General features: G+C 38.2%; 1 protein-coding gene across 1 annotated transcript in view; it reads left to right on the top strand.

The window, feature by feature from the left end:
• The window catches only part of SH3GL3 (SH3 domain containing GRB2 like 3, endophilin A3), a 285754-nt gene that overhangs the window by 218962 nt on the left and 51548 nt on the right, over window positions 1-15244 (top strand). Inside the window, exons 2-3 of the mRNA XM_089906713.1 lie at window positions 8548-8616; window positions 14503-14575. Of these exons, the coding sequence (XP_089762839.1) occupies window positions 8548-8616; window positions 14503-14575 (142 nt within the window). The remainder of the gene's footprint in view (window positions 1-8547; window positions 8617-14502; window positions 14576-15244) is intronic.

Raw genomic sequence — 15244 nt, 5'->3', positions numbered from 1 at the left:
AGGGTAGAAGGTAGAGAAGCCAAGGTTTCTTTGAAAACAGATTTTTGCACAAGAATAAGGCCAAGGCTGTGTTAACATTTACCACTAAAACCCCAGCACATCTAGATGAAAAGCCAAATGCAAAAGCTTCATGTCCCCCAAATAAATTTCTTTTACATCACTGCTTGATTGTAGTCTTTGAAAATGGTTTTTATTTTCCTGTTATTGACAAAATTGGAGCCTACCAAGAAGTAGATGGTGAATGAAGATTTATCTCTGATTATAGCAACACGCAATCCTGGGATAGGTCTAATTTGCAGCATAATCCTCTTTCTCACCAGGGGAAGACCACACGAGACACATTCCCTTAGTTATGTGTATTTTAGATTCGCAAGTTCCATCTAGTAAGCCCAGGTCAGAGGCAGTGTTTGGGCATGGAGAAGCTGAATAGGTGAGGGCAACTTGTGTTTAAAGTTGAAGAAGATAGGAGAGTTTTAGAGTGAAATTTGGACACTATTCCCCAGCCTACGTCTTCATCTTGTGTGTGTCCCTTCTTATCTCCCAGTGGATCTCCTTGTCCACCTTCTGGTTCCCCTGCAGTGTATTCTCCCATGGACCATTCAAGTAATATTCCTGAAATGCAGACCCAGTCATATCACTCACCTGCTTAAAAATCCATTGCCCACAGGATTGAATTCAGCCTCATAATCTGACCTCTGCCTATATGCTTGTATGCTCATTTTCATTTGGGGTCAGATTTCCATTTTCATTATCTTTATTGTATTGTTATGCTGTTTCCTAAGTGCCTTCATATATATATATTTTTTTTAATTAATTTATTTATTTTTGGCTGCTTTGGGTCTTCGTTGCTGTGTGCGGGCTTTCTCTAGTTGCAGCGAGCGGGGGCTACTCTTCCTTGCGGTGTGCGGGCTTCTCATTGCAGTGTCTTCTCATTGCAGAGCCCGGGCTCTAGGTGCGCGGGCTTCAGTAGTTGTGGCACCTGGGCTCAGTACTTGTGGCTCACGGGCTCTAGAGCGCCGGCTCAGTAGTGTGGCGCATGGGCTTAGTTGCTCCGCGGCATGTGGATCTTCCCAGACCAGGGCTCAAACCCGTGTCCCCTGCATTGGCAGGCAGATTCATAACGACTACGCCACCAGGGAAGCCCATATATATATGTATATTTCAATAAGGTATGCCTTTGCCTATGCTATTCTCTCTGCCAGAAATGCCACTTCTTCTCTAGTCTCCTTGGTGCACTCCATATATTCTTCTAGGCTCATTTCTGGAAATTTCTTGGCATCTTTTCATCCATTTAATTTGCTTTCTTCCATCTGAGTTTGAACAGCAAATTCTGCATCTCTATTATCTGCATCTCATTGTGTTGTGGGCATTTACTTTTGCTTCTCAATGGGCCTGTAAATGGCTGGAATGTAGATTGATTGATCTTTGTATCTCTAGCATATTGACCTAGTTGGTAGACTTTCAGATATTTGTTGAATTAGATTGAATGATATGTGTCAGTTTGAAACACTGAGGTGTTTTTTTAAAAAAATGAATTTTAAAAAAAATACAGTAATACAGTGCTTTCTAAACACTGCTTTCGCTGCATCTCACAGGTTTTGACATATAGTATTTTTATTGTTATTATTATTTTGCTAATTCCTCTTAGGGTTTCCTTTTAAACTCATCATAATTTAGGACTGAATTCTAAAATTTTATACCTACATAGTTATTTATATTGTAGATTTCTAATTTAATTGCATTATGGTTAAAAATATGTTCTTTGTGGTACTGACTGATTTGTGACCTAGTAAATGGTCAGTGTTTCTGATGTTCTATCTATACTTGCAAAGACTATACATTGTTTGTTTATTGACCGGAGGGATTTATGTATTCGTGCATATTTGATTAGGGTTATTAATTTGATCATTCAAACCATCTATATCCCTTCCAAGTTTTTTTTTTTTTTAATCTGTCAGTTTTCTGATAGAGTTGTGTTAAAATCCCCATAATGATTGTGGATTTGTTAGTTTCAGTTATTTCTTTCAGTTTTTGCTTTACTTTTTTTTTTCTTTCTGAAGTTATGCTGTTAGGTGGATTATATTATAACAGAATTTTGGTGGATTGCTCCTTTTATTATTAGGTTAAGTCTCTATCCTTATTAATGCTTTGCCTTAAAGTCTTTTTTGTTTGATATTATTGTTGTCTGGGTTTAGTTTGATTGGTATTTTCCTAGTATGTATAATTTATCTGTTTTCACTCTTTCTGTGCGTTGTGTTTTAGATGTGTCTCTTAAAAGCTTTATATAGCTGGATTTAAAAAATCTACTCTATTAATTATCCTTTCATGGGTTGAATTGAATTGATTTACATAGGTAATGATTACTAATTTATTTGGACTTCTGATTACTGTCTTATTTTGTAGTTTCCACTGGTCATCTTTTATGTTCCCCTCCATATCCTTTGCCTTTGTTTTCTTTTGGATTGGAAAACACTGATTTTCGAAATGTGCTGGTATGGATACTATGTTATAACCCACATAGTATTATATGTATATTATTTTTTTGTGCTTTTAGTAGCTACCATTAATTATATAAAGCAGATACTTCTCATACATTATTATAACAGTGTTACATTTATGCCCATTTCCCACCTCCTCCTGAACACAGACAAACCTTAGCCTGTTCAAAATATCCACTGAGGGCTTCCCTGGTGGCGCAGTGGTTGAGAGTCCGCCTGCCGATGCAGGGGACGCGGGTTCGTGCCCCGGTCCGGGAGGATCCCACATGCCGCGGAGCGGCTGGGCCCGTGAGCCATGGCCGCTGAGCCTGCGTGTCCGGAGCCTGTGCTCTGCAACGGGAGAGGCCACAACAGTGAGAGGCCCGCGTACCGCAAAAAAATATATATATATATCCACTGAACACCCTTCCCACTCCTTATGTTATTATTGCTTAAGGATTTAATTTTACCTTTTGCTTGTTTGTTTTTTAATCAATAGTTACATTTACCACCATACTTTTTCAGTTCCTGTTCTCACCATTGTTTCTTGTGATCCATACTTTCCATTTTGGTTCAATTTTTATTTCCTTGATGAAGTATTTTAGCATTACTTTTATTAGTGACTGTGATAGTCTGTATATATCTTTATTTTGTTCTCTTTATTAAACAACAGTTTAGGGAGACATAAAATTCTAGATTTTCACTTATTTCTTCTCAGCACTTTGAAGCTTTACCTCCATTGTATCCTGGTGTCTATTCTTGCCAAAGAGAAATCTGTCATTTTTATTGTTGCCTTGGTTGTTTGTTTTTCCCCCTGTGGTAGTTTTAGAAATTTTTATTCTTGAGATCTTGATGTGTCTAGGTATGAGTTAATATTTACCTTGCTTAGCGCTTGAGTGCACTTTCAAACTGTAGACTCATATCTGCCTTTAATTGTAGGAAAAAAAGAGCTATTAAATCAAAATATTGATTCTCTCATATGATGTCCTTTTTTCTGGAATGCTTATCAGGTATATCTTGGAGCCTCTCACTTATGCTCCATATTCATTGACATTTCATATTAAAAAAGTAAGACTTCTTTGTCCTTTAAAATGTTTTGTTCTTTGATGAGTTTCCTTAGTAATATTTTCCAGTTTACCAGTTCTCTCTCTGATTATGCCCAGTCTGGAGTTTATATCATCTCTTGAATTTTTCATTTTCATGACTATCTATTTTTTTATTTCCAAGATTTCTAATTTTTTAGAGCTATTTAAGAATCCCCTCCTTTTGTGTAATTACTTGCTCTTTATTAATAGAAGTTATTCCTTCATTTATCATATTGGTAATGTCTAAACATATAAAGTCTTTGTCAGATTGTTTCATAAAAGTATTTTCACCAGGAGTAAATTCATGTTGTGATCTGTGATTTTGTTGGCTATCTTACTTGATGTTATATTGATTCATGGGCCTTAGAATTTAGATTTAGAGGCTAACTTTTAATCGGGGAGGGGGTCTTTTTGTCACTTGTAATCCCTCTGTGCACCCTTCTATCTAGTGGTTGTGATTTCTTCCACCTCGCTTCCTAAGGCCCAGATGCTGAATGATGGTTTCTGCTCTCTGGTGATATTGGGGATATCTCAATCTAGCCACAGAGCTGGTGGGGGGTGGAGGTGGTAACTTGATTGGTTCTTTACTCTCCAGTCTCCATGAGCCTGCAGATTCCCAAACATACTAGCCTCGGACAGTGGTTTGCATCTGGATATTTTTTCCAGCCTCCTTTTCCTGCCCATCCCCTGGCTTTGAGCAGGGCTTGATTCCAGGTTCTTGTCTCATGGACCACTTTACATCCCTTTTTACCCAAAAGGAACCAGACTGCTGGCTGCCAGAGCCTGTGGCAGACAAGAAGCTCAGCAAGAGTGAGGCTTCAACCCTGCTCGCCATATTGTGTTTCTGTTCCTTTTCTCGTCCATACAAAAACTTTATTCTCTTTTTAAGCATTGCTTATCTTTTTGCTTTTCTCTTTTGATACTTAATCTTTCATTGCTGTGTATTGAGAGCATAGGCCATGTATCATAGTTGAGTTTATCTAGTCATTTTGACCAGAAGTAGAAGCTTCAGTATTTATATATAGTTTCCAACACTTAAAAGAAATAGGACTGCAGTTTCTGTAACTCTGGAATGAGGTCAGGAGCCCTGTAGTGATCACCCCTGTCTTTCTTATCTTTATGTCTCCCTATCACATAGTAGATGCTCAACAATATTTCTTGAATGATGAAGAATTAAATATCATCAAGTGGTCTAAAGAGCTAATATCATGCGACTTTTTTTTTTTTTTTTTTTTTTTTGCGGTACGCGGGCCTTTCACTGTCGTGGCCTCTCCCATTGTGGAGCACAGGCTCCAGACGTGCAGGCTCAGCAGCCATGGCTCATGGGCCCAGCCACTCCGCGGCATGTGGGATCTTCCCGGACCAGGGCACGAACCCGCATCCCCTGCATCGGCAGGTGGACTCTCAACCACTGCGCCACCAGGGAAGCCTCATGCGTCTATTTATGCTTACTTTTCAAAACAGCTGAACATCACTGGGGAATTCAGGAAAAACAGAGGAACGATCATGACTCTTAACCATGACTCCTGTTGAAAAAAATCCCATATTGGTGTCTCCTTCCAAATAAGAAACAAATATTAATCTCATTAGTTTCTGTTCTTAAAAGTGGGAACAGGGCTTCCCTGGTGGCGCAGTGGTTGAGAGTCCGCCTGCCGATGCAGGGGATGCGGGTTCGCGCCCCGGTCCGGGAGGATCCCACATGCTGTGGAGCGGCTGGGCCTGTGAGCCATGGCCGCTGAGCCTGTGCGTCCGGAGCCTGTGCTCCGCAACGGGAGAGGCCACAGCAGTGAGAGGCCCGTGTACCACAAAAACAAAACAAAAACAAACAAACAAACAAACAAAAAAAAGTGGGAACACTCCTTCTATTAGACACTCTGATTTCTAAAAATAGAACAAGTATAACCTGAACCAGTGAGAACTGATTCAGGCTGGGTAGGTTTCAGGTCTAACTCTCAATACTAGAAGGATTTTCAAAGGGATATTTTAAAACAAGGATATATGCATGGGCTTCTGTGGTTCCAGTAGCCCTCTGAAATTGTAGGTAATTGTATCAGTCAGTTTTGCTGTGTAACAAACTGCCCCCAAACAGTGACTTAAAACCCATTTATTTAGTTCACAACTCTGTAGGTCAGCAATTTGAGCAGGGATTTACTGGGTGGGTCTGTTGGTCTGGCTGATCTTAGCTGGGCTCAGGCTCACTGACCTCTTGGTGGTCAGTGGCCAGGTGAGCTGTGGTTTTGGTGCTCTGGGATGGCTCAGCTGGGATGGCTATCTCTGTTCCAAGTGGTCTTTCATTCTCTAGCAGGCAAGCTCAGGCTTATTCACATGGAGATGGTCACAGTGGACCTCAGAGAGTGAGCAGAAATATCTACCAAGTCTCTTTATAGCTGTAATGCATCTATAAGGTCCAAAGTCGATATTCACACAGGGTTGTTTACATTCTATTCAATTGACCAAAGCAAGTTATGGGTGGAGAAATAAAATCCATATCTTGATGGGAGGAACTGCAAAGCATTATGGCCATTTTTGCAATTTACCATGCAACAGAACGTGGAGGGTTTTTCCTCAGGTGTGGTTGTGTAATTTTCAGAAAATTACCTCCAAAGTTAAGAACCAATATTTTAAATGATTTCACTACTGAACAAAAAGAGATTTGGGGGACTTAATTGATGGATATCTGTTTCAAACACTGCTTGGTGTATGGCAATGGGATTCTCAATTGTTCTTGTTGAAGGTTACCCCTGGTATCAAGGCATTAGAATAATCCTCTCTGACTTCAGTACTGAGCCTGAAAACAAAAACTGTTGTCTTAGTGTATCTGTCAGCTTCTGTTGAGTAACAAAGTGCTCCAACATTTAGTGGTCTAGAACAATGACCATGTAAATGACCCATGCTTCCATGGGTCAGCAGATTAAGCTGGTATCAGCTGGGCTTTCACAGTGTCTGCAGTCAGCTGCAGGTCAAACTAAAGAGCTCTGGTTTGGGGAATTAACTGGTTGTCCTGACTGAAGGTGTTGGGACCACTTGTCTCTCACCACCTAGCAAATTATCTCAGGCTTGTTCACATGGTGGCAGCAGGGTTTCAAGAGAACGAGTGAAAGCACACAAGATCTTGTAGGGCCTAGGCTTGTTTTTATGGGTCAAAACAAGTCACATGCCCAGCTCGATTCATTAAGGTGGAAATAGACTCCAGCTCTGCCTAGGAGGGATGGCAAAGACATAGAAACAGGGAAGATGGGGAGTTGTAGCCTTTTTTGGGTAATCTTTCATCTCTCTTCAAGTAATTCCCTCTCACACCTCAAATTTAAGTTAAATACTGTCTGCATGTATATTCTTCCTATTCAACAGTAACACTGTGTGTCTGATAGTAGTAGTGTAAGTAGTAGCAGAAAACCACACTTAACATTTAAAACAACCTACAATTTTTTTTTTACCATTAATTGGTGGTACCCACCTCCCTTTACTACTGAGTTTTATATTCATATAAGTATTTTAAAGGTGTAAACAAATCCTGTAGATGTGTACTTTTCTAAAGAAAGTGACTTAACATATTTTCTACTGCTCATCCAGTCTCCTTGTTTTCTAATCCAACCCACACTGGAGCCAAAGTTGGTTTTCTAAAAGGTTTTCCAACTGCATTGTTTGATGAAGAAACTCTAGGGACTTCTCAATCATATTCTTTACCTTGGCATTTGAGAATCTGTGTGGTCTGGCCTCTGCCTACCTTTCAGCTTTTATTTTCCTTCATTCTCCCTTGAGTACCATTCATTACAGTTAAACCAAATTTCTTGCTGTTTCTTGAGCACACTTGGTCCTATATCAGTAGTTCTCAACTGTCCAGAGACATTGTTGGTTTTCACAATGGGGTTGTGTGTGCTGCCGGTCTCTAGTAGGTAGAGGCCAGGGATGCTGTTAAACATCCTACAATGCACAGGACAGTCTCCTCAGCAAAGAATTATCTGATATAAGTATCAGAATGCCAAGGCTGAGAAACTGCCCTACGAATTGCTGCCTCTGGGTCGTTTTTCATGCTGCCTCACACCAGAAGGCCTTCCTTCAGTCCTGCCCGTTGAAATGTCCCCTGTCCTTAAAAAGCCAGTTCAGATGCCAAGCCTTCTAGGAAACAAGTCCTGGATGGATCCCACCCTTACCTTTTACACTGTAGGTTCACAGAATCCTTTCTATGAATCACTGAAATGCTTATCACTTAAGATGTTTACAATAATTTGTGTTCCGTACTATTATTTTGTATTCTTATTGTTTCTCCCTTGTATTTTATAAGTTTATTTATTTATTTTTGGCTGTGTTGGGTCTTCGTTGCTGCACGCGGGCTTTCTCTAGTTGCAGCGAGCCGGGGCTACACTTCGTTGCGGTGCGCGGGCTTCTCATTGCGGTGGCTTCTCTTGTTGCGGAGCCTGGGTTCTAGGCGCGTGGGCTTCAGTAGCTGTGGTGTGTGGGCTCAGTAGTTGTGACTTGCGGGCTCAGTAGTTGTGGCTTGCGGGCTCTAGAGCGCAGGCTCAGTAGCTGTGGCGCACGAGCTTAGCTGTTCCACAGCATGTGGGATCTTCCCGGACCAGGGCTCGAACCCGTGTCCCCTGCATTGGCAGGTGGATTCTTAACCACTGTGCCACCAGGGAAGCCCTCTCCCTTGTAATTTAGTTGACTGTTGGTATATGAACTCTTTTGCTGAACTGTGGGTTCCTGGATGACCAGGATTAATCTTACTTATGTTTCTACTAGAGCAACTACCATGTGTTTTACATATAGTAGGTGCATAATAAATATCTGTTGAATGAGTGAGGAATGTGTATCTTCCCATGTTCTTAGCTATGGTTACTCCTTCCAACAATTTTCTTAAATGACTTAATTCAAAAAAATCCAACAAGCTGAACCTGAGTTTTTTTGTTTTTGTTTGTAATAATTTGGGTAAAATACTGTGATAACAAATGATTGTACAGTACAATTACTTGTGTTTATTTCTACAGCTGTTTAGTGAAAAAATAAGTGGCGTTGAAGGAACGAAACTAGATGATGAATTTCTTGACATGGAAAGGGTAAGAGAACATTTTAATGTAAATTATCTTATAAACTTGACTTTCATTGTGATGTGATATATACTGATACTGTAAAGGATATTAGAGTGGGGATCTAGGATGTTTGAATTCAGGTGTGGATTATGGAATCCAAAAGGCAGTTCTTTCATACTTCAAGGTCCAAATAAAGACCCTGGACCTTGGGAGATGGGATATTGGCTAACTGGTTCCCTCTGGTGGACAAGAGTCAGAATGCTCAAAAGATGGTCCATCTTGGCAAACAGTGTAGGCCAAAGTGATTGTGATTTAATATCTTGGAGAGTCGAAATGTATTACTGGGAGGAGGCTCTTCGAATATATAAATATTGATTTAATGTGTGGAAGACTCTGACCCTGTTCCCACGTGTTTCAGCAGCTACATAACAAGTAAGTTTTATCCACTGGAACCAGCCATGTCAATCAACTTGGATAAGCTGGTTTCAGAGTTTCCTGACGGGTGACACAAGGATGATAATATGTGCTCTGCTTGCCTCATGTGGATGTTTTGAGAATTATGCAGAAAAATTAACGTGTATGAAAGCATTTAAAAAATACAATGAGCACGTTACAGACGTGATTGTTAACACATGACAAAGGAAGACTGTAGAGTCTCGGTCCCTGAACAAGCTTCCTGGTCAACTGTGTGAAGTAGTTTAGGTGGAGGCAGAAGTGGGACCATCACTAATTATCAGCTTCCTCAGGTCCTTTCCCCTTTGTTTTGGGACCTTTAAACATAGCCTAGTTTTAATAATTAGAGTCCCCAGGTGAGAGAGGGCAGAGAGAAAGCAAAGCATCTTTCCTCAGGTGTAACATGGACGATACAGGCTATAGCAGGTAGTAGAGCTTTCAGCAGATTCTGGGGAAGAAAGTTCAGCCGCAGACTGTGCCTTGGGGGTGTAGGGGTTACTGTCTTCAGGATACCCTGGATCTGGCCACACTGTCCTCCGGGGAGCTTCTTATTTTCTGGGTGAGCACAATTAATTTTCTAGAAATGTTAAGGCCTTGATAGAAAGCTTATTTTGTTTTGCTTTTGGAAAAAGTTCGTTTCTGAAGATTGAAAAACATAGAACATTTAAACATCATTGGCATACCTAAAATTACTTTAAAAATCTCTTGATAGATAAAGATATTTGTGTAACTTTATTACTAATAAAATGATTCAGTTGAGATGTTAAGTTTAAAAGTACATTTCAATAATTTCAGTTTCGGTTGTTGGACTGAGACCCCTCTTGTTTACTTCCTTTCCCTCCCAAACCTGAATGAGTGACAGAAGAAATACAAAAAGAAAATCTGTTATCTGTTTTATTACAGCAGTGAAAAGCATGGAAATATTTAATAGGTCAAGAAGTTTTAAGGACTTTCTAGAAGAGGTGAATTATGAGGCCACTAAAAGGAAAAAGAAGGTTTTAAAAAATTATAGAAAGATGTATCATGTAATCTATCAGGAAATTATAGCAGTTATGAACCGTTATGCATCATTTAACATGGCATCTGAATATGTAAGGTAAAAGCTGTCAATGCATAGAGAACTGACAAAAATCAGAGTAGTAGATTTTGCATACCTTTCTCATAAAATAACAGATAATTAAATAATAGGCTCATAGAGAATTTTCATAAAGTATGACTATTAACTTTGATTGTAAATAATATAGATATTTGCATTCCTCAAATTGAGAATTAATTTCAGATTTCTTTAAAACAATTTCAATAATCAGTTATTTATTGGGATATGGGAAAAAAACTCAACAGATTTCTCAAAGTAAAATCATAGAACACAGGATTACAAGGAAGGTATAGTTGCCAAATTCTGGATGTTTGGAAATGGGAGAACATGTAAAAATAATTCTTGTTTCAAGAGGAAATGAAAAGTAAAATTAAAGATCACTTAGTCATGAGAACTGTCTATGTCAAAATCTGTGATATATGGCTAAGTCTTCAATGCATTTAATAGAAAATAAATTGTTGGAAGAGAGTGAATAAATCATTCAAGCCAAAAAACTAGGAAAATAACAGCAAAGTAAATCACTCTAGGTGGAAGGAAGAAATCAATACAGATAAATGAGAAATTAATAAAATATAAAACCATAATAACAAAAAGGTAGAATCAATAAATAAAACCAAGAACTCTTTTTTTGAAAGACCACCTCTACTAAGTGTGAGCAAGAGAGGGAAAAGGGAAAACACAAACTACATAAGGAATTAGAAGGATATAATGACAGATGTGGATTTTTTTTTGAATTTTATTTAATTTATTTTTTTATACAGCAGGTTCTTATTAGTTATCCATTTTATACCTATTAGTGTATATATATCAATCCCAATCTCCTGATTCTTTAAATTAAAAAAAAAAAGAGAGATTATTATAAACAGGTGTCAGAAATCAGGGCTGCCAGCAGCTCTCTAACCCAAGGGCTGAGGTCTGGGAGTGTCAGTGGCACAGGCTTTGGGCACCTCAGGGGTAGGGTACCAACACAGATGGAAATTCCAGATTTAATCTACCAACAAAGACGCCCTCACACCAGGTAGGCTTTACAAAAATAATTTTCACCTCTCTGCTTTCCCCTGTTTGTCCTGATGGTTTGCTGAGATATTTGCATTGCATTTGCCTAACCTGAACACACATACCCACCCCCCGATGTCCTCATTTATTCTAGAAGGGAGGTTTTGTTTTCAATTTTTTTGTTTTTAAACTACATGAGTTATTTTTTTCAGTGTTCAACGTGATTGCCTATTTTTGCCAACATGTTTGGTGGCATCCTCTTTAATTTGTAAAGGGTTTATTCCTTGTATTGATTCCTGGGCTGTCCTGGAAGCACCACCAGTTTGTGTACATCAAGGCCTGTGAGTTTTAGGCCATTTGTTTCTTGGCATTTTTTTCCCAAAAGAAATAGAAGAGTCTAAGTAGAAAGTATTCCCGCCTCTACCTCCTCTCATCCTCACCCCTCAGAGGTGACTCCTAGATACCTGGTGGCTTTTCATGTCCAAAGAGGGTTGTATACATGGGATGACCACTCTACGTTGTGTTTTAATTAATATTGAATATATATAAAGTTATAAATCTAAAACCTAGGTTTTTTTCTTTTTCTTTTTTTAAAATTAATTTTTATTGGAGTATAGTTGCTTTACAATGTTGTGTTAGTTTCTGCTGTACAGCAAAGTGAATCAGCTATACATATACATATATCCCCTCCTTTTTGGATTTCCTTCCCATTTAGGTCACCACAGAGCACTGAGTAGAGTTCCCTGTGCTACACAGCAGGTTCTCATTAGCTATCTGTTTTATACATAGTAGTGTATATATGTCAGTCCCAACCTCCCAATTCATCCCATCCTCCCTTCCCGCCTTGGTAACCATAAGTTTGTTCTCTACATCTGTGACTCTATTTCTGCTTTGCAAATAAGTTCATCTGTACCATTTTTCTTGATTCCACATATAAGCGATATTATATGATAAAAAACCTAGTTCTTCTTAAGCCTTAAACTGCACATATAGATTTTATTTATAAATTAGTAATTTCAGTATAAAAGTGATGATCATTTTTAGTTAATCTTCATTTTAGTTTCCATTAAGTCATAAGCTGAACAGATGAAATCCTTATACGTTTGTCACCAGCTAGTTACATAATTAAGCAAATTCCCTTAATGCAAATTCCTGCAATACAAATGCAGTGCATAGGAGTCCCTCAAACTTAACATCAAATCTAAAACAGGATTTTCCTATGCACTTACATTTCTTGTAACTCTAATAAAATGTAAACACTAAATTATCAAATTTTCTTAAACATTTCAAAGATCTTCATAAACAATTGAACATACTGAAGAGAGTTCAAAGTTTACAAAACTCGTTACCAGGTCAAGTACACATACACACAGGCACATTCCCACACACACAGCTAGCACACGTGTATCAGTAATATGGGCTTGATTCATTTCTGTACTGTCTTTTTAAACCTTCCTGGGGCCCCAGATTTAAGCATTCAGCTAAGGGGAACAAATACAATTTCAGGTTGGATGAGAGTGCTTCGTTGAAAGCTTCTGACCCTGAACAGATCATAGATTTTTAAATGACAAAAATGAGTTTTTTTGTATTAGACATCACTCCCAGGTTGCTTTTTTCCTTAGCAACGTACAGTGGACGTCTTCCCAGTACCTATAGATCTTCTGTGTATTTTCCCCCTGTGATTAAAGAGTATTCCTTACTTGGATGTTTCACAGTTTATCAAGTCAATCTCCTATTGATTGTAATTTAAGTTGTTTTCAGTTTTTATGACTATGTAAAATGGTCTAAGAAACATCTTTTTACCTCCGTGCAGTTTACTGGTATGTTTCTAGATGCTAAGCCCCTGGAAGTATGATAGATGGTACATTAATAGGTACTTCACCTTGATCTCAAAAAGATTGTATCATTTAGCACTCCTATTGTATATGAAAGGGCCCATTACTCCATACCTGTATAATACCTTATATGGCATCCAGTCAATTAAAAAAGATTTTTGGAGGGTCAGTCTGGTGAGTGGAAAGTATCTCCTTTTAATTTATAATTTTCCTGAATATTTTGTCAAATGTTTATAAGCAACTTGTATTTCTCCTCTTTTGTGGATTGCCTTCTTTCTAGTCAGGTTGCTTTTTTTTTCTAATGGGAGTACGGAGTATAATAGATACTAACCCTTTATTTTTTTGCATTTTAGTTTCTGTTCACCACTTTCATCAAACTTCGTGTATTGTGTCTTTTCACCGTTCCATTTGAAATTTTATGGAGTCAGAATTTAGGTCTTTTCATCTATGATGCTTGGATTTCGGTGATGCCTGGAATATCCTTTCCACCCCCGTATTTCAAAATATTCTCCTGCATAGTTTAGTACTTTTACAGTTTGTTTTTAGGTCCATATTTTTAATCCTGTATGTAGTGTGATGTATGAATCTAACTTTATTATTAATTTGCCAAGTTTTAACCAAAAAAAGAAAAAATTGAAAGTGTGATAGGCTTTGAATTACTTTTACATGTTAATTGGGGGAGGATTTACATATTTCCAAAACTGAATTTTCCCATCTAGGAATGTGGCTTTTCAAGTATGTATTGTACATTTCTCATAATATTTCTTCCTCGTTATGGCTTATTTTTTAATTGCTGCTCTTATGAGCGGGATCTCCTTTTCCTTTAAAACATTTTCTTTTGGGCTGTTGATGGTATAAAGTAAAGCTATTGAAATGTGCATAGTTAACTTTTATTGTATAGTCTCACATTCATTTTCTGGTTAACCAACAGCCAGAGTATACAGGAATGGTTTTGAGGAAGGAAAGATTCAGTCTTAACCTGGCAGGGAAACCTTTGTTGTTAGCATCTTCTGCCCACAGAACAGAAGAATATGTATTTCAGTGATAATATTGATACTAGTGATGATGATTCTTTTGTCGTTGGCTTACTGAGGTAGTTTCTCACATGAATCCTTATTATGGCATCCTTATACAAGTACAGAAATTCAAGTTCACCCAGCAAATAAGGAAAGTTTGGCTCAGAAATGTCTAGTCTTGGTTTTGAGAGACCTTCAAGCACAACCGATAATCTAGTGGAGCATAATAACTTGTCCAAGTTTCCTAAATATTACATTAATATTCATTTTAATGTTGAATAAGAAGTTAGTGTTCTCCACCATCATTGGGAGGAGCAAGTATTGGAAGGATGTCCCAGAATCAAAAAGTTAAGAAAATATTACCTCTTCCAAAAATGTTGAAAATGTCCATCTGGATTAAAATCATTAAATGGTGTTATAAATATTAAATTGATCAAATTTATTTCTCTGTTTGTTTTTCTGTAGAATTCACTGTTTGTCATTTACCAATATCTTCATGTGTTTCTCTTTTTTTAAGAAAATAGACGTTACCAATAAAGCTGTTGCAGAAATTCTTTCAAAAGCTACAGAATATCTTCAGCCGAATCCAGGTAAAGTTAGAAAATGTCTTGAAATATTCAGTTGTTCATTCGCTGTCACAGATTCTAATAATCTAGGTTTACTGAGCGTATGGTTGACGTGATCTAGAAACAATGTCCTCTGTGTCCGAATAATGAAATTCAGTTTTTTTAAGTTGAGTGACTAAAGGTAGTTGCAGTGAATCCTAGCTGATGACAAACAGAACAGACACTTCTGTGAACTATGGTGACGTTATTCGGGTGGAGTCTTGGTCTTAGCAGCAAGACACTGCTAAGCAAAGACGTTTTTTATGAGATGCTTTGGAAACCCACTAAATATTTTGTCCATGTTTTCTTATTCAGCTGGTTCCTCTTTTTTTCTTTTTTTAAAAATTTCTGCCATCCTGTTCTAACGGTGCCTGTGACTTTGAAACGGCTTTCACTTCATGGCTTAAATGCTGATGAAGTGAGGTATGATAAACATGAGAAACATGAGAAGGTCCAGTGTTACCGCAGCTTCTGGACAGGAGGTCTTTTCACTCCTAGGTATTGAAGCAGCATCCCTTGATGAAGTTTTCCTAAGTTCTAAACTATAGAAACCAGTAGAGGGCGTCCGAGCTTTGAATTCTGTGGCTTTCCAAATCTGCCTTTACTTTGTATGAATTTATTATTTGCACATAATTATCGTGATTGCCTCGGCTG

Source organism: Delphinapterus leucas, chromosome 2 (assembly GCF_059928025.1).
Source record: "Delphinapterus leucas isolate spDelLeu-1000000601 "Yukka" chromosome 2, BTC_Dleu_Yukka2, whole genome shotgun sequence".
In the NCBI taxonomy this organism is placed as follows: Eukaryota; Metazoa; Chordata; class Mammalia; order Artiodactyla; family Monodontidae; genus Delphinapterus; species Delphinapterus leucas.
This window is presented reverse-complemented; position numbering and strand designations above follow the sequence as displayed.